Raw genomic sequence first — 18,387 nt, forward strand, 5'->3', positions numbered from 1 at the left:
TGTGTGTGTGTGTGTGTGTGTGTGTGTGTGTGTGTGTGTGTGTGTGTGTGTGTGTGTGTGTGTGTGTGTGTGTGTGTGTGTCTGCTTTAGTGCTTCAATAGGCTTTCCATCAGATTAAGCTACTGAGGCCTTCCTTTACAGTTCTACCTACGGCTTGGTCTCTAATGCGTCTGGTTTCCGCTGTAAGACCAAACTTGGCCAGTTTAACCTTCAAGCGGTTTTTAGTTCACCCCAGAAAATGTAAATGTACGACCCCAATTCCAAAAAGTCTGAGATGCTGTGCAACGTGTAAATAACAACAGAGTGTACAGATTTTGAGATCTCCTGGAACCATATTTTATCCACAGTAGAACACAGAAAACATATCAAATGTTTAAACGGATACATTTTGCTTTTATATGAAAAATATTATCTTGTTTGGTATTTGATGGCAGTGACACGTCTCAAAAAAGTTGAAAAGGTGGTGAGAAAAGACCGGCAAATGAAGTAGACCTAAGCTAGAGGAACATTTTGCAGCTAACTGAGTTAATACCCTTCATATTCATGAAGCAGATGTGAGGAAGCAGTTAAGAGTCTGAATGCTCGAAAAGCTCCCGGCCCAGACGGTGTGTCACCTGCCACCCTCAGACACTGTGCAAACAAGCTGGCCCCAGTGTTTTCTGGCATTTTCAATTCCTCACGGCAGGAATTGCCTGCTTCAAGTCCTCTACCATAATCCCTGTCCCCAAGAAACCAAGGATCACTGGATTAAATGACTACAGACCCGTGGCTCTGACATCTGTGGTCATGAAGTCATTTGAGCGCCTGGTTCTCTCCCACCTCAAGACCCTCACGGCCCCCCTCCTGGACCCCCTGCAGTTTGCATACAGAGCCAACAGGTCTGTAGACGATGCTATCAACATGGCTCTACACTTCAACCTGCAGCATCTGGACTCCCCAGGAACCTACGCCAAGATCCTGTTTGTGGACTTCAGCTCTGCCTTCAACACCATCCTTCCAGACCATCTCCAAGGCAAGCTTTCCCAGATGAATGTGCCTGATCCCATCTGCAGGTGGATCACTGACTTCCTGACGGACAGGAAGCAGCATGTGAGGCTGGGAAAGAATGTCTCGGACTCCCGGACCATCAGCACCGGCTCCCCTCAGGGCTGTGTTCTTTCTCCTCTGCTCTTCTCCCTGTACACCAACTGCTGCACCTCCACCCACCAGTCTGTCAAGCTAATTAAGTTTGCAGATGACACCACCGTTATTGGACTCATCTCGGACGGGGACGAGTCTGCCTACAGGAGGGAGGTTGAACGTCTGGTGTCCTGGTCCAGCCACAACAACCTGGTGCTGAATGCCCAGAAGACAGTGGAGATTGTTGTGGACTTCAGGAAGCACACAGCCCCACTCCCCCCCATCATCCTGACTGACACCCTCATCACCTCTGTGGACTCATTCCGCTTCCTGGGTACCACCATCACCCAGGACCTGAAGTGGGAGCCCACCATCACCTCCGTCATCAAGAAAGCCCAGCAGAGGATGTACTTCCTGAGGCAGCTGAAAAAATTCAACCTGCCAACACGGACGATGATGCAATTCTACAACGCAATCATCGAGTCCATCCTCACCTCCTCCATCACCGTGTGGTACGCTGGAGTCACTATCAGGGACAAACAGAGACTGCAGCGTGTTGTGCGCTCTGCTGAGAAGGTGATTGGCTGCAGACTCCCATCTCTGCAGGACCTGTACACCTCCAGGACACTGGGGCGTGCAGCTCAGATCACAGCTGACCCTTCTCCCCCTGGACACAATCTGTATTTTTATGTTTATTTAAGCGTTATCTGATAGTATGTTTTGCACTAAGTACCGCAGCAATTTCCTAATGTTGTAAACCTGCTCAACATTTGGCAATAAAACCCTTTCTGATTCTGATTCTGATTCTAAACTGGCAACAGGTCAGTAATATGATTGGATATAAAATGAGGCAGCGTGTATCAGAAGCAAAGATGGACAGAGACTCATCAATCTTCACATTACGAAACAATTTCAGAATCATGTTTATCAATGTAAGCATGATTCTCATCATCTAGGGTACATAATATGAATATCTTCATAAAGGCCAAGGCTGAAAATCAATACTGGATGCCTGTGATCTTCGGGCCTTCGGGTGACACAGCATTAAACACGGGCATGATTCTGTGATCATGCAAACACAGTTTATGGTGCCATTCACACATGCAGGCTAAACCTCTGTCATGCAAAGAAGTAGAAGCCACAAGTGGCCGGAAAGGTCACAGTCTCCTCTGGACCAAAGGTCATTTAACATGGACTGTGAAAAAGTAGAAAACTGCTCTGTGGCCAGATGAATCAAAATGTGAAATTCTTTTTGGAAAACATGGGCACCAAGTCCTCCATAACACTCAGTTCAAAGGTCTTCATCTCTGATGGTATGGGGGTTCATCAGTGCCTATGAAACTGATACCTTGCACACCTGAAAATGCACCATCAGTGCTGAAGGTTACATGAAAATGTGAGGTTTAAGATCAACACATGCTCCCATCCTGATGTTGTCAGTTTCAGGGAAGGTTTTGTATATTTATATTAAACAGCAGCACAGACATTTACAAACTGCTGTTAAAAAAATAGATGCTACAGAGGCAAAAATGGCTCAGAGTTTATGAGTTTTGCAGATTATTGCATTTTGTTTATATTTACATTTTACACAGCTTCACAACAGCCTCATAGGGAAACTCTGGCGATCATCAAAGCCAGCAGGATTCTTCCTCAGGGTACCATAGATGTCTGTCTGAGTTTTCATGGGAATCCAACAAATAGCTGTTGAAGAATTTCAGCAGACACTCCCAATCAAAGAACCACGCTGCTATGATCCGGCTGCGGGTTATAGATATCAACAAAACATGTTCTGTGTGCTGTTAGTATTTGTTTTATTTATGTTAAATATGCATGCTTTTATTTTACGTCTTAGATATTCAACATTTGGATTTTTTTTTAATGTTATTTAGCAGTCTCTCGGCTAGCTTGAAAACACTACAAACCCCTCTGTGTGGAGAAAGTTCTGTTAGACTTGAGATGACAAAACTGCTTCCAGCTGTACTAGAAAGCCTTAAAAATGAATGATGACTGAGCTTAAAAAGGCAGTTCTGCTTGCTTTCATTTCCTGAAAAGTTGGCATTTCACAGATACACGGTTCCATCAGACAGTGTCAATTTGCAAATCGCACATCAAGGCATCGTTACACCGAATGACTCTTACAGCCACCAGCCTCTGAGCTGGTATGACTCACCTCTCTGAACCTCCAAGGAAATCACACTGACACACACAAACACAAACACAGAACACGCACACATACACACGCAAGGACTAAATGCAGGTCAGCTGTATCTCTGAGGACAATGTGTGTTATGTGCTAACAACCGCGTGCCCTTTCACCTGAGCGACGGAGTAGAAATCCAAAAGTCAGTAAATGCAGCATATAGCACACACATACACACACAAAGTGGTACCCTGCAAACATGCCCCGCGAAATAGGAACTTTTTGCCTTTTTAATGTTGTGTAGCTGCGGTTAGCCATCCAACCATGGCCAATGGTCTGTGGCAGGCAAGCAGAGCAGTGACCAAGACTGTGAATACAAGCAGACCATAAGAGAGCAGAGAGAGGGAGGGAGAGGGCAGGGAAGGGAAAAGCAAAGAGAGGCACACTGAATGCAGAGGCAACCAAGCAGAAGTTGCATATATGATCACTCCGAACAACAACCATCCTTCGCTTTTACTCCTTCTGACCGGCCACTGACTAGTTACAGCACTTCACCACAGCGTGCTTATATTGTAACCCCACACATATGTGCACATGTCAGGCTCCAGCTGAAAGAGGTTAGCTGGAGCAGCAGTGAGTTTTACTGATGCTTGTCCTTGCTAACAAAACACTTCAGAGGAAGAATCAGCAGGTAGGAGGAGTAATGATAAACAAAGAGATATCATTTGTTAGCACAGATGTATGTGCATGCCCGGACTGCTTCATCTGATTACAACACAGACACTAAGAGATCCATAAGCTCAGAGAGAAGCCCAGAATAAATATAATCAGTTGATCAAACACAACATGCTAAAAAAACGTGTTCTCAAGTTGCCAAGCACCGAACCTGGAAGACCAGGATGCACCAGGGGACAAATGCACATGAAAAACAGTCAAACGGAGAGAAATCTATCTTTCCCTTACCTCAGCAGCTGCTTGTGAAATCCTTTGTGATGGAAAAAATGTAGTAGCGGGGAACAACAAATGTCAGTTTAAGAAGAACTGCTATCGAGCCCCACTTTTATGTCTTTGCAGGGTGGTGTATATTTTATATCTCTATCAGCCAAATGCAAAGTCTCGGGTCCGTTAGGAAGGTGCTCCGTCTGCCTCTGTGGGTTTGTGTAAATATATATATATATCCTTAGATGGCGATGAATAATGGTGAGTGAAAGCAGAGTACTACGCTAGGAGGCAGACAGACTGGCTGAAACAGGAGAGCAGTGAGAGTAGAGAGCAGACTGAGTAGGATGGAAGTTATTGCCTCCCAACATCAGAGCGGCTGGGCTGGATACACCCACCTCCTCGGCATACATCAAACGGGATTCGCTCAGATGCTCACAAGTATACACAGAGAGAGAGAGAGAGCGAGAGAGAGAGAGAGAGAGAGGGATCCTATGTGCAGCCTGAGATCTGATCAGATCTGATATATGCAAATATCCATCCATGCAGGGTTATGCACACATGCATACTTATAAAGGGTAGCTTTAACTTACTTTCACTGACACGCTTACACATTAAACTACTTTCTGTGTGAGAAATAAAGTGTTGATGTTAACAGTTATAGTCATAGTGTAGCAGATTTACATATCCATCCATTCTCTTCTGCTTATCCTTATAAAACCCTCTCAGACAGGATGCAAAACACATGAAAAGTGAGAAGCGTAGCTGTTCACTTATGCTTGTGTTTTTGCTTTTTTCAGATCGCGCTCCAGTTTTTCTTTGTTCCAACTGCTCTAAGCTGAAAGAAAAGTCTCTGTTTTTCATCGCATTTCTGAGTACATGCGTGCACACAAGTGTAGCAGACTTGGACATGCTTCTCATTCTTGGAGTTCACCACTGCCTGTCGTTCAGCATGCTTTCATTTTCCTACCAGTGCTCAGTTCTTGAGAGAGAACCAGGCTGGAGGCTGGAGGAGGGGGGCTGTTTTGTCTCATGGGCTTTAAGCCCGCCACACCACCCACCTCTACCGCTCCAGCCACTAGAGCTTTGGGCCTCGTGGGACAAGGCCAACCTTGATAAAGGCCACTTGCATAATTCAAGCACCTCATTGCTCAAGTTCTTGTAAACTTGGTTCATAAACAGTACCTGAATGTGTCACATCCAGGTAAAAGAGAAGCTTTTTTCCCTTATCATTGTTCCTCGAGTCATTTTTTTATGCCTTCTAAAAATGGAAAGTCTCTCCGGTGAGAGAGAGTATTGCCACCAACGTTTCACTGCACAGATCTCTCCAGTTATCGCATTCAGCGTCTGAAATACCGGAAATAAAGCCCTGCGTACATTTGACCCTTCAGCATACAGCAGCTTGACACGTGGGTGACCTGGCAATGCCCTCTTTATAAAATTCTGTTATAAGGAGGTGATGAGAGAAGGGAAACACACTAATCCTCCTGAATGTGAGTCTCCTGGTTAGGATTTAAATGGTGAGTGAGAGAGAAAGCATATCCAACACCTCCCCTCGCCGGCCCTCCTTCTGTAATCTAAAGAGATCACTAGCTGCTTGTTTGATCTGTAATGGAGTCACACCACAAGAGTGATTTAGGATAAACTGAACCCACTTTAAGTGAAGTGTGGGACTCTGGTAGGCTACAGTAAGTTAATTAAGAGGTTTGCTATTAAAGCTACCTCAGAGCTGGAGACTGAAGAGTATTTTGAGCCATCAGACTGAAGGATGGCGATGGCATCATCATCTACAGTCCCACAGGAAGTCTTAGCACCCCTAAAGTACTCCCATCCACTACTGCATCAGCATCCTCACAGCAACATCCCTCCACCATCAGCGTGAAAGCCACTGAGGTTTTCTGGAAGCTGAGGCACAGCAGCTCAGTGTCCATCGGTACGTTGCTGCTGACCAAGCAACCACTCTTCAGCAGCAGCAGCAGCTGTAACAACAGCAGCAGCTGCGGATCGTCCAGCCTTCATAGCGTCGTACTGACAAATGCCTGCACTGACTACGTGCATGGATGAAACGAAACACCATGTCTGTGCGGTTTTAAGGTGATGCGATCCTCTCTATATCGTAAAAAAAAAAACAACCCAAAAAAACACGCCAGCCAAAGCACTCCATAATACTGCAAAAGCAAAACAGTGCAACTGATACAAATAAGCTGTAAAGAAGATTAAACTAGACGCACTCGCGGCCCGGCTATTCGGGCAGATTTAGGTTTATCAATTAACGCTGCAAGCAGGGGAAACGTAAACAGTGTCTTACCGTCACAGTCGCGGAGGGATAGCCTCGGAGACTGTCAAACGATGAGATGCTCCGGTGAAGGAGGGAATGATACTGCTGGACAGATCGACCTCCGTTCGGCTGGATAATGTCGCCCCCTGTTGGTGCAAAGTGGGAAGTGCCTGTACAATAAGCGTTTTGGTTTCTCTCCCTGTTTATGTATTATGTATACATGTAAATAGATTCCTTAAATATAATTATGAACAGCTGGTGTGGGACAAGCTTCGTTATTAAACAAAAGTCCACAAATATACTTTGCTTCCACAAAAAAAATAGTTTCATTTTAACAGCTGCAAACTATGAACTTCCGTTTACTTTTTTCAAAATAAAAGAAGAACTGGTTAATGAAAGTCGGTGGTTGCCATGTTCTTGCTTAGGATTTTAGTAGGACACTTTCTTGGTTTGTTATCTACGACTTTAAATGGTACGTGCAAAAATCTCATCCCCACTCAAGCTAAACTAACTCACTTAATCCCAGAAAATCAACCCCGGTTGTCTGGTGGCAGTGATTTCCTAACTCGGAGGACTACAGATTTCCTCTGTTGTGCCAAAAAGTGATCAACCGTCAAAAAAGGTCAGATCTGGTTCAATTCTATATGTTTTTTATGCGTAATAGCTTTGCTTATATTGCTAATAGACTGTAGTCGCTGTATAACATTAAAAAAAATGCCTGTCTGCAAGTATCTTTGACTCGATTATTGTAATTACATTATAATCAATCCATTCCTTTTTAGCCACTTAGAATATCTTTATAGAACTGGGATGTTAAACTTGCTGCAATTTCTGCTTTCCAGATCTCTCTTGGAAAAGGGCATTTTTAATGTCAGACACTTTTTACCTGCTTGAAAGTGACTCATATATATGAAAGTCACTTTTTATTGCAGCTTCTACCTTGTGACAGGATTTTGGTTCTGTCTCACAATGACTTGATATCATTAACGAGAGCACAGCACAACAGCCGATAGGCCCAGAGTTCAGTTTTATGAGCGTTAATATGCAAACTGCCATGACCATTCATCAGTGGCATGAGTACCATTCACAGAGAATTGGAGAATAGCCACAAACAGCGCTGTAAAATGGTGAAGTAAGGCCCTGTCCTTGCTTCAGAGATGGTCATTCCCTTTTCATGTAAATGACCTCCTTGCCTCCATGTCCATAATGGTCTGGGATAACCAGGAATCCTTCAGCTTCCCTGCCCTGTATTAGCCTAAGAATACATCATTCACCATCTTAAAGTGTTGTGATTGCAGTCATTGGGCATCAGTGGTTCAGTGATCATTGATCAACTGCCTATTGTTAGTCATTAGTGGGTGTTTTCAGTCATCATGCAAATGAACTGCTTATAATGCTGGGGAAACCTGCAGTCAGCTGAAAACGTCACTTTGATGGAAAATGAAACTTTTTCCCACTGAAACGTACCTCCAGATCAACAGATTCAACTTTGTGGGATTTTCTTACCTGGATGACTGAGCATAATTCATAACTTACTGTTATATAACTATACTATTATAGTCTCGTGGGTTTTTTTTCAGGTAATTAATAATCTTTTTTTCTTTTTCTTTTGCTGTTGGACCCACTTTTGTTCATACTCATTGGTTTTTACTTAATGATTTTATATTGTCTATATAAACATCCGATTCTATGTTAACCGTTGTTCTGTAAATCGCAATTTTTTTGTTGGGTCAGATATATAAAGTGTGAAGAGGATTCAAGAAATATATAGTGCAGTCTCCCAAATTATACCTCTTATACAACAGACCAGCTTCAGCTTGTCTCAACTTGAAATTTGAAACCTCTGTGGCCCTTGGCTTCCATGGAAGCCTTGATGAGTTGTATACTTTTTATTACATTCATTTCATGAAAGCAATTTTTAATGTCCTGTATTTAAAATCTTAGTACTTCAAAAGGGAAAAAAGGTGAGACATGAGAAATGACTGTTCAAGTTTAGCTCGACTTTTATTTTGAAGGAGCTGGAGAAAGGACTACAAGAATGGCGCTTGGAGCTGGCCGGTTGGGCCTAGCCGAAATAGTTGTCTTAACATTAGCCTGAAATCTGGCATGTAAATCTTTTCAGGTATAGAATTTCCCAGAGTTATACGCGCATTTCCAAATGTTCGGCAACACCTGATGATTTTCAAGCTTAGTCGTGACCGTTTTTTTTTAACATTCTGGCCGGATGTTTTGACGCGATATCCGAACGTTGCCGGCGATGTAGCGGCCAGCGAATCTTCAAGCAGGAAAAAGCGCCAACTTCTGTTGCACCGTCTGAATTGTTAAACACTCCGTAAAGCATTTCGAGACGGGATGTTTAATGGAAAATATCAAACTTAAACTGGAATGAAGTATTCGGGTAAGTTTTCTTTCTCGACTCAGCTGGGATTTCAAAGAAGTCCTTTTTGGCCGTGAACAGTTTCAAACGGCGTGCTTTCTGTTTTCTCCTCCCACTTCTTCACCGCACCTTCTCGAGCCAGTTTGTCGCTGTGATGTGCGCAACGTGCTCAAAAACAGCAAGTTATTTGTTGCTACCCTGTAATTTAAAGCGAAAACAGTTGCTCACGTAAGCCGTGCTAGAGCGGTTGTTTGTGGGTAGGACTGAAACAAAGTACTACCTTTAAGTTAGCGTTAGCCAGCTAACATGTTACATAATGCGTGGTACGGTCAATAACCGGTTCGACTGTATTATTGAGAAGTGTGTGCTTGATTGGACTGGACCTGTCCGTGTGTAGCTACACAATAGCGGACCGTGAACTTAAGTGCGCAGCTACGTTCGTTCTCGTTGAACTCTGATGGCGCCCGCTGAAATTACATTGTGTGTTTCCATTTTTCACCAGTGAGGTGCGCTGTTGCGTCTCAGTAGGAATTTAAAAGAAAAAATCGCCCTCAAGGTACCGGGAGGAAAGATGCCAGGTCTGCAGGGTGAAAGTGTGGTATCAGCGGCTCCGGGGAGCCCAGTGAAGAAGAGTAAACTCTCTCTGAAGTTCTTCCAGAAGAAGGAAACCAAGCGGGCTCTGGATTTCTCGGAACCTCAGACAGAAGAACCCAAAACATGTGAGCCAGAGGAGCCTGAGGCAAGGTAGGTCTCTGCTACCAGTGTGCGTCAAACACAAATAGTTTTCTAGACTGATTTGTTTTGGGCAGCCCGAAGCACTCGTTTTCCCACAGTTACATTCAGATAGTTATGGGAATTCCACTGTTGTTGTGAGGGCAGGATAATGCACGTGTGGATGAGCGATACCTTAGATTTTAATAGTAGGCTTCATCTCAATCAAGCTGGGGTTACACTTCAACATTAATCTCAGTGTAATCATTTTAAAACAGTGTGTGTGTGATGGTGGATGTCATTTGTGAAATTCAATTTATTAGCTGCTGACTTTCTGTTTGCTTCCTTCTTAACTGATCAGCAGCTGTGATCAGGTGGTCCCGGGGCCTTCTCGGTGTCCTTCCTCGCCCAGCCTCCTCCTGTCCTGCGAGAAGAGAGAGAACTTGGTGCCGTTCGTGGGGCTCAACAATCTGGGCAATACCTGCTATTTGAACAGCATCTTACAGGTGAGACATTACCACAGATGGAGTTAATTTCCAGCATTAATAGATGTCACTTGTTCCAGTGTTTTAGTACAAATGGTAGGATGGGTTTAAATATACTGAAGGAAAAGTTGAAAACTGCACAGACACTTCACAGTGTGTGTGGTTTGTTCTTGTGCGATTTAAGTTGCATTGAATCCTCAAACCTGTGTTATCCCACTCAGAAGTGGATGTTGTTGTGATGCCGGGAATGTTACATTTTCTGATGGGGAAATTGTGGTTCTGCGGCGACCGTGGCTCAGGGGGTTGGGAAGCGCATCTGTAACCGGAAGGTCGCCGGTTCGATCCCCGGCCTCTCTGTCCTGGTCGTTGTGTCCTTGGGAAGACACTTTACCCTACCGCCTACTGGTGTTGCCCAGAGGGGCCGATGGCGCGATATGGCAGCCTCGCTTCTGTCAGTCTGCCCCAGGGCAGCTGTGGCTACAACCGTAGCTTGCCTCCACCAGTGTGTGAATGTGAGAGTGAATGGGGTCTCGAAAAGCGCTATATAAATGCAATCCATTATTATTATTATTATTATTATTAGTGTGATGGCAGTCTGTGGGGAGCTTTGGACTGTCCTACCTGCAGAGAGCGTCTGTAGTCGAATGGAGGCAGTGCTTAAAAAAAAAGTGGTTCAACCGGTTTGTAGGCTACTACTGAGTGTTGTAAACAATGTACAGTGTTCACTGCAACCTCTGACTGTACTGCTCATACATTTTTTATTTTATTTTATTTTTTTAACTCCTTTCCCTGTTCTGGCCCACTTGGCAACCAATCAGCACATTTCTGGTGGTTAAAAACCTATCTGTGTAGGTAAATATCTCTGGAAACAGACAAAATCTCAGGAGCATAAATTAAGCACAACGTTTTCACTTAAATACTAGTTGCTAATGGAATCAAGTGATGGCACATCACTTTTCTGAAGTATGGAGTTAGTTTAGTGAGCAGGATTTCATGTACTCACTGCTTTAATAGAAGATATGTAATTACAGTAGCACTTATCTGCTTTAATAGACTATATGCACGTTAGCATATGCTACTTCTGGTGCGGAAACTCCTGTAGGGAGCTTTGTTTCCGGTGTCCTATTCGCGCCTTGTTTACGGTCCAAAACAAGTTAAGCAAATGAATAAATCAAGCGGCGATTTACATTTCTATAGATGTCTTGGGCATTTACCCAATATATCTGTAAATGATGTTCATCGACTTGTCTATATTTTTTCCCCCGCGCCTCAGAGCAAAAGAGAAAAGGGATTCAAATTTTATATTTCTCAGTATCTGTAAACAGAGGTCCCTCGTTTATTGCGGGTGTTATGTTCTAAAAATAACCAGCGATAGGTGAAATCAAGTAGCCAATTTTATTTTTTGATGTGCAGAACATTTCATCGACATACAGTACTGCACTTCAGAGTCACTCTGCTAGCTATCGATTCTGTACTGTACAGGAGAGACATCACAGAGGAGAAACCGCGAAACAGCGAGGTGAAAGGTGAACTGCGTTAAAGCGAAGGACCACTGTAATTTTGAAGGGAAGTCACAACATACCCATCGTAAATACTAATGTACAGAAACCCTTACCAGCAATCATTCATTTTTTGTGTGGCTTTTTTTCACGGTTTGTTAACATGCTGTGTAGGTGTGTACTTGACTAGCTGATATCGACATAACGGGGGAAACATCAGGTTTGACTATTCTTCACCTGTAGTTTGAATGCTGAACATTTGCCTGTTTAAATCATAAGACCAGTCACTATACAGAGATGTGCTTCTGAATGTGGACGATGTAACTTCTGATTTTGTAATGCAGTTCTGCTTGTGTTGAGTGATGTAAACAACTGATTGATCTTGATCTTTAAACGTCAAAATTGATCATTAGATTTTTTTATGACACAACAGCGGTGAGTGTCCCCACCTTCTGCTCTTTGTAACGTAACGCGATCTTTCCGTTTTTGAGTTTTGGACATGATTTTGGAGTAGATCTTCGCAGTAGTGATTGACCGCAAAGTAAAGCTACCGGAAATGTACAACCCTACATCCGGTCTCAAACCAGGAAGTTAGCATTTTCTTGTGCACAGGGTCTATTGTAATCAAAGTTAGGAATAGTATAGAACCAGATTCTTTTTCTCTCCATCCTTTTTTTTTTTTAAGGTTTCTAAACAGGACTTTTTTTAACCTTACTTTGGATGACTAAAGAGCTTATTGTAATAATTAGAATAATTCTGAAGTGCATCAAACATGCAAAAGCAAGAAGCTGTGTGACTAATGACTAAAAGAGAACGGTTTAGCTTCATATTTGGACAGTCATTTTTAACAGATTTTTGCTATTATGTTGAGCCGGTAAAGGAAATTATATTTCACTGTGACCATTACTGGGTTAATGGGAATTACTGTTGGACTTTAAGTACTGAAGCACAAATGACTGTGAAGGTCATGGACACGTTTTTCGCGCTTATTTGTGTCATCATAATATCACCAGCATTTAACAACCTGATTACTTGAAGATGCTTTGAGTTTTCCACTCGTGTGGATTACTTGTTATCACATCCAGTTTAAAATCACAATAATGATGTGTTGATGTCTGATTGCATCTGCAGGTTCTTTATTACTGCCCAGGCTTCAGAGAAGGCATAAAGAAGCTTCACGATCTCTCCATCCAGAAGGAGAAACCCAAGGAAGAAACTGAGAAAAGCGAAGAGGTACGTGCATAATAAATCACAGCCACAGTGTGGGTCCAAAGTTTAGCACTTATTAACTCCTCTGATGGGAGATGTTGCATGCTTCTTTTTAAAGTTGTTGAACAATATAGTGCACTCTAGTCTTCAGAGCTTGAAGTTAATTACGTGGGACTCCCCATAAGTTTTTAGAACTGAAGAAGCCTTTTGGACAAGAGGTGAAAACCTTCATGAACCAAAAACAAGTCCAGTAGCCTTCATCTCAAAGAGTTATGACACAGTGCACTGTATTCTAATTGTAAAATATACAGTTTTGAAAAAGCAGCAGCATTAAAGGAGGGTGTCTGTCTTCTGAGCTACGAAAGCATATTTCAGTAACCTTTTTACTCTGTGTCATTTTCCTACAGCCACACTGTCAGCAGTCAGACGGTGTGTCGGAGGCTCTGCCAGCTCACATCGAGCTTCTTGGGAGCTTCAACACTTTGATAACTGCAGTGGAGCAGCTGCAGTCTAGCTTCCTGCTTAATCCTGACAGCTTCACCGATGGAGAGCTAGCCACACCACCGCGCAAAATTCTGCACACGCTCAGGTAAAGATTTGGCAGTTTCAATAAATATTTGTAACCCAGTTGCTTATTAGATCATACACTTGTGTTGCTAGGTAACCAGTTTGTTCCCACGCTGTCTTTTTTCTAGCACGATGACTTAATGGCTTTCGAATATTAAATGTTACTAAACACCCAAATATTGTCACATTGTATACGTGCATATAACATTGATTAAACACTTAGTTGCAGTTAGATGCACATGTAGGATCATGAATGTGGAGCTTTGATCATTATTATGCTGTTTAAAAGGTAAAAACTTGTCATCATTAATGCTCAGTCATAGCTCAAGCTGATGAGTTGGTTACGAATCATTTTTAAAGTAAGCATGCTGACATGTTTAAACTCCAGATTGGCACTTTTGTGTTTTTGAACACTTTCATTAAAATTGCCATTTTCTGTCAGTTTGACACAAGTTTGTGGTTTTGTGTCGCAGGCAGCTGAACCCCATGTACGAAGGTTATCTCCAGCATGATGCTCAGGAAGTTCTGCAGTGCATCCTGGGATATATCCAGGAAGCCTGTGATACTATCAGGAAAGAGCTGAAAGTAGAAGGCGAGGAGGAGGATGTGTCGGAAGTTAAACTCGAGAATGGTCTCGATTTGGGGTCTGGCGGCTCTGGTGCAGAATCCAAAGCTTCCACGGAAGAGGATGGTCAAGTTGCCGGGAAAAGAAAGAGCGACACAGAAGTGGGGAATGCCAAGAAAAAATCCAAATCCCTGAAGTCTAAGAAATCAGATTCTGCAGAGGAAAACCTGAGTAGAAATAGACCCCTCACTCGCTCCAAAAGGAAGTCCTCCAGTGAAATCACCATGGACAGCAGCAAGAATAAAGGTGGAGAGGAGGCGGCAGATGAGGAAGAGGCGAAGAAACCAAATGGGGAAGGAGGAAGCGACGATGAGGGGAAAGTTGAGAAGACGTGTAAAGAGGCAGATGGGAAGAGGAAGAAGAGAGCTAAGTTGAGCTGGCTGAGGCCGTCTGGAAAGCAGCCAAGTATTTTCTCCAAGTTCCGCAGCGTGGGAAAGATCAGCTGCACAACTGTGAAGAACCAAAACAAAACAGAGCAGGAAAATGGAGTGACGCACGACGAAAGCGAGAAAAACCTTCAAGAGCCACCCAGCCAAAATGCATCCGAACACAGCAAGGCTCCTAAACATCAAGGTAGGTGTGACCTGTGATCATCGTAAGAGGCAGCGATTATGAAGAAAACGTTTAGTCGAGAAAGAAATGACTCACTTTAACCTCTTAAGCCCCAAGCCTAACTGATCTCCTGCCTTTTGCCCCCATATCACAATTAATGAATTTAAATGAATAAGCATCCCAAAAAAAGCAGAAAAGTTGGGACAGACTAAATGTTTGGTCATTCACTTTAACTTTTAATTTGTACTTTGACGTGCATTAGGAGCCTACATTTATTTATGGAGTTATAGATGTTACTAACTGTGGATTTTATGTTCGTTCAGCGGGCCTGAGCCTCATGGAGCGTTTGTTCCAAGGTCGGCTGGTTCTGAGGACTCGATGTCTGGAGTGTGAGAGCTTCACAGAGAGGAGAGAGGACTTCCAGGACATCAGTGTCCCTGTGCTTGATGACCAGCCCAGCAGCCCCGATGACCTCTCTGAGGGTGAGAATTTACAAATTTTTAGTTGTAAATTTTTACAACAAAAATTTTTTTGTGGGTGTGGGTTTTATTTTCCCCCTTTTTATCTTAAAAATCTTGTTTGTTTGTTTTTTTCTTCAGTCTCACCAGACCCTAAACCAGAGCTGAAGACTCTGAAATGGGCCATATCTCAGTTCGCTTCGGTGGAGCGCATTTTTGGGGAGGATAAATACTTCTGTGAGACCTGCCATCACTACACAGAGGCCGAGAGGAGTCTGCTGTTTGACAAGACTCCTGAAGTCATCACTATTCACCTAAAGCGCTTCTCTGCCAACGGTTTAGAGTGAGTCCACTGAAGTCTCAGTTATCACACTGCCGCACTACACTAACTCTACTGGAATGAATTTGAGCTAGTGTTTGAAAAAGTGATCGCTGTACCACATGCTTAGACTTAAAAGATTCTCATCATGGAGAAATAGAATCAGTCCTTTGCTGTAGATGAGTTTTTACTGCTTTGATCTCTAGTTTCTAAATGTACTCTTATATCTGTATTGTTCTCTCTTCCCAGACTGGACCCATATGCTGGTCTTTCTAAAGTGAACACTCCCTTACAGACTCCTTTGACCTTATCTCTTGAGGAGTGGTGTACCCAGTCCTCATCCACTAAAGGTCAAAACTATCAGCTGTTTGCCGTCGTCATGCATAGTGGTGTGACCATCAGCAGTGGCCACTACACTGCCTACATCCGAATGTCTGATTTAACAGATGTGAAGATCTGGCTGCAGGACACAAAAACTGAAGAGAAGGAGGAGGAGGACGAGGTGAAGGAAGACAAAGAAGGTGCTCTGGTGAAGGAGACGGTGCTGGACTACGATGATGGAGAGGTGTCTTTCAGCCTGAATACGAGAGGACAGCGGCGCGAGAGTTTGGCAAGCAGCAAATCAGGGAGCAAAAAGCTGTCAGAGGGGGGTGTCGGACTCTTGGGAGGCCAGAGGAGTGTGTCCAGCTATGACCTCGGGAACAGCAGCAGTAAACACACAGAGAAAGCAGCTAGCAGTGGTTCGACGGAGGGTTGTAATAGGAGAAAAACCATCAACATTTTGAGCCAAAACACTGAAGCTGGACTTAAAAAAGCGCCCGAGGCAGTAGAGGAGACATCGCAGGCTTCCTGTGGCAGCACAGAGACCAAAGAGCAGAAGGCTTTAAATAGCCTCTTGGAATATGAAGGGAAATGGCTGCTGTTTGATGACTCTGAGGTGCGTTTGTTTGAGGAGGAGGACTTCCTGCGAGCCTGTTCTCCTGAGACGTGCTGCTCATCAACCCCTTACCTGCTGTTCTACAGAAGGATGCCTGAACCTGGACACTGAAATAGACAGACCTTACAGGAAACTGAGCTCCTAGGCAAAAGACAGATGGAGTTTTTGCAATACTTCAAACAGTGCCAGACACACTGTGGCTGCCACATTTACACTGAAACTGAAGTGACTTTTCAGCCAAGGAAAACTAAACCTGCAACAGCCCCACGGTGGTATCAAGGCGCTTCCGCCTTCTCATCCACTCATGTGCAGGTACTCTAAACAGAAACGCCCAGTTGGGGTCAAAGTTTGTTTTGTTTGTTTTTTTTTAACGTTAGGGATGATTGGTTGTGTATTTTTGTTTTTTTGGTTTTTCTTCAATGTTGACTTTGTATTGTTTGTTTTTTACAAAATGGCAAAGCACGTTGAACTAAAATTTAATCAAGTAAAAATGTTGAAAACTGACTTTCCCCCCTGGGTGCAGCAGTCTGTATTCTGTTCGAATTTGAAAATGTTCTCATGTTATTTTTTCAGTTTATCAGAAAAGCTTTTACCCTGAAGCTTTCCTCATCAACTGATCCCTTGTTTTGTGAGGGTTTTTATATAGAAACCTGTACAATTTAGCTGTATATCTGAAGCCTCAAACTGATGCCATTTATACAGTGAAACCGACAGATTCTCAGAAACTCATTTAGTTACAACAGATATTTACAACAAACACTCAGCTGTCTAATAATAATTAAAAAGTTTCTACATGCTTCGTTGACACTAGTTTATGCAGTCAACAGTTTCAGGCTCAGATGTCAGATTTGTCAGAGTGAAGGACGCAATTTGATTTTATCAGTGAACTATCAGGTTTTTATAATATACATTTTACAATGTTATGGAAAACTGCTTGTTTGATATTTTACTATAGAGCCCAACTGATTTAATGTGAGCACGATTGAGATCTGCATAGTCTGACCACCAGAGGGCGTGCTGCAGATTCTGTGGCAGCTTGTGATTGGGATGCCACAAATGTGAAAGGCTCATTGAACAGAATCGGGTGGAGCATAAACAATAATTAACTACATATAACAAATGTTAGAGAATTGTTTGTTTTGTGTATCTGAAATAAATATTAGAATATGAGACTTTTAAATGACCAAATATCGGTCTGAAAACAGTCAGTCTCTAATGTAGTGTACAACTGTCAAGTGAGATGTTTGCACTAGTCAGGATTTTAAGATCTGAATCTCTAATTGAAAACTCCTTAAGCTATAGTTCAGTTTTATGCTGCAAGGAGGGTCAAAAAGCACAGTATAAATATCATTATATACAGTTCATGGTTATTATGGGGAGGAAAAACTGCCCACTGAGACCATGATTTAGCTTATGACCTACCTCCATTCTTCTTTTAAAAGAGAGAGAACAGTTTTTAAAGTTCATTAGAGATAAAATAACAAAGTTAAGACTAAAACCAGACTGATGGAAGTTCTCAAGCAGCGAATATTCAGTTTTGTACTTGCATATTGCTGGTTTTGAAATCTATATGTCTATATCTATATTTAGAGATGTATATACATATCTATATTTTGATCTATTAAAACAAATCACCATCCCTCTGATTAAACCTATGTAATATCAAGTTTTGTCTCATGACAGATTTAAGATACTATAGTTGAAGAAAAAAATAGATTTTCCTCTTTTGCATTAATATGCTCCATATCTGATCTAACAGCCTAGACACAAAACATTTTAACTTGATGTGGTAAGGTAAATTTCCTGTTTATGATGGACTGAGTCTTTTGTGACAATTTATTGATTAGTCATGCATAGCAGATTGATTTTTTTTGGGGGGGGGGGGGGTTGGAAGCAAAGTTTGTGTGTGGATGTATTGTTGTTGTTCTTTGTTTGTTTTCTCATACTATCAAAAAAATAAATAAATTGATATGCAGTTTTTCTCTCTCACTTTCTGCCTCTCACTCTTTGTATTTACAGTGCAAACAAGATGGAGAGAAACGTTGTCTACTGCCTGCTTTGTAAAAAGCCCCAACAGTCCATTCGCACACACCTGAGCAGAGTGTGCCTGAAAGACTGCACACCACAGGAATGTGAGGAAGAAGCTTCCAGAGCCATTGCTTCACAGAAGCT

General features: G+C 42.7%; 2 protein-coding genes across 5 annotated transcripts in view; one reads left to right on the top strand and one right to left on the bottom strand.

Annotated features, from left to right (window-relative positions):
* Positions 1-6,560, bottom strand: part of kank4 (KN motif and ankyrin repeat domains 4) — a 77,204-nt gene extending 70,644 nt beyond the window's left edge. For 2 of the 3 annotated variants that reach the window (XM_005736987.1, XM_005736991.1), the window contains exon 1: positions 4,223-4,521. The gene's annotated coding sequence lies outside the window, so the exon portion shown is untranslated. Of the gene's footprint in view, positions 1-4,222; positions 4,522-6,506 lie in introns of those variants that run through there. The other variant, XM_005736988.1, reaches the window with a different exon arrangement.
* A 1,986-nt stretch (positions 6,561-8,546) lies between these two features.
* On the top strand, positions 8,547-16,604 carry usp1 (ubiquitin specific peptidase 1). Of its 2 annotated transcripts, none has more exons than XM_005736992.2 (9): positions 8,547-8,874; positions 9,356-9,597; positions 9,926-10,070; positions 12,680-12,781; positions 13,165-13,346; positions 13,798-14,522; positions 14,825-14,983; positions 15,101-15,302; positions 15,528-16,604. In XM_005736992.2, exons 2-9 carry the CDS (start codon positions 9,425-9,427, stop codon positions 16,324-16,326), a joined length of 2,487 nt encoding a protein of 828 aa, XP_005737049.1. In that variant the 5' UTR covers positions 8,547-8,874; positions 9,356-9,424; the 3' UTR covers positions 16,327-16,604. The 2 variants fall into 2 exon arrangements, with proteins under 2 accessions (XP_005737049.1, XP_005737050.1); XM_005736993.2 differs by having other exon boundaries at positions 9,929-10,070.
* Positions 16,605-18,387: the final 1,783 nt, after the last annotated feature.

Source organism: Pundamilia nyererei, unplaced genomic scaffold (assembly GCF_000239375.1).
Source record: "Pundamilia nyererei isolate P.nyererei 1_Seehausen unplaced genomic scaffold, PunNye1.0 scaffold00072, whole genome shotgun sequence".
Lineage (NCBI taxonomy): Eukaryota > Metazoa > Chordata > Actinopteri > Cichliformes > Cichlidae > Pundamilia > Pundamilia nyererei.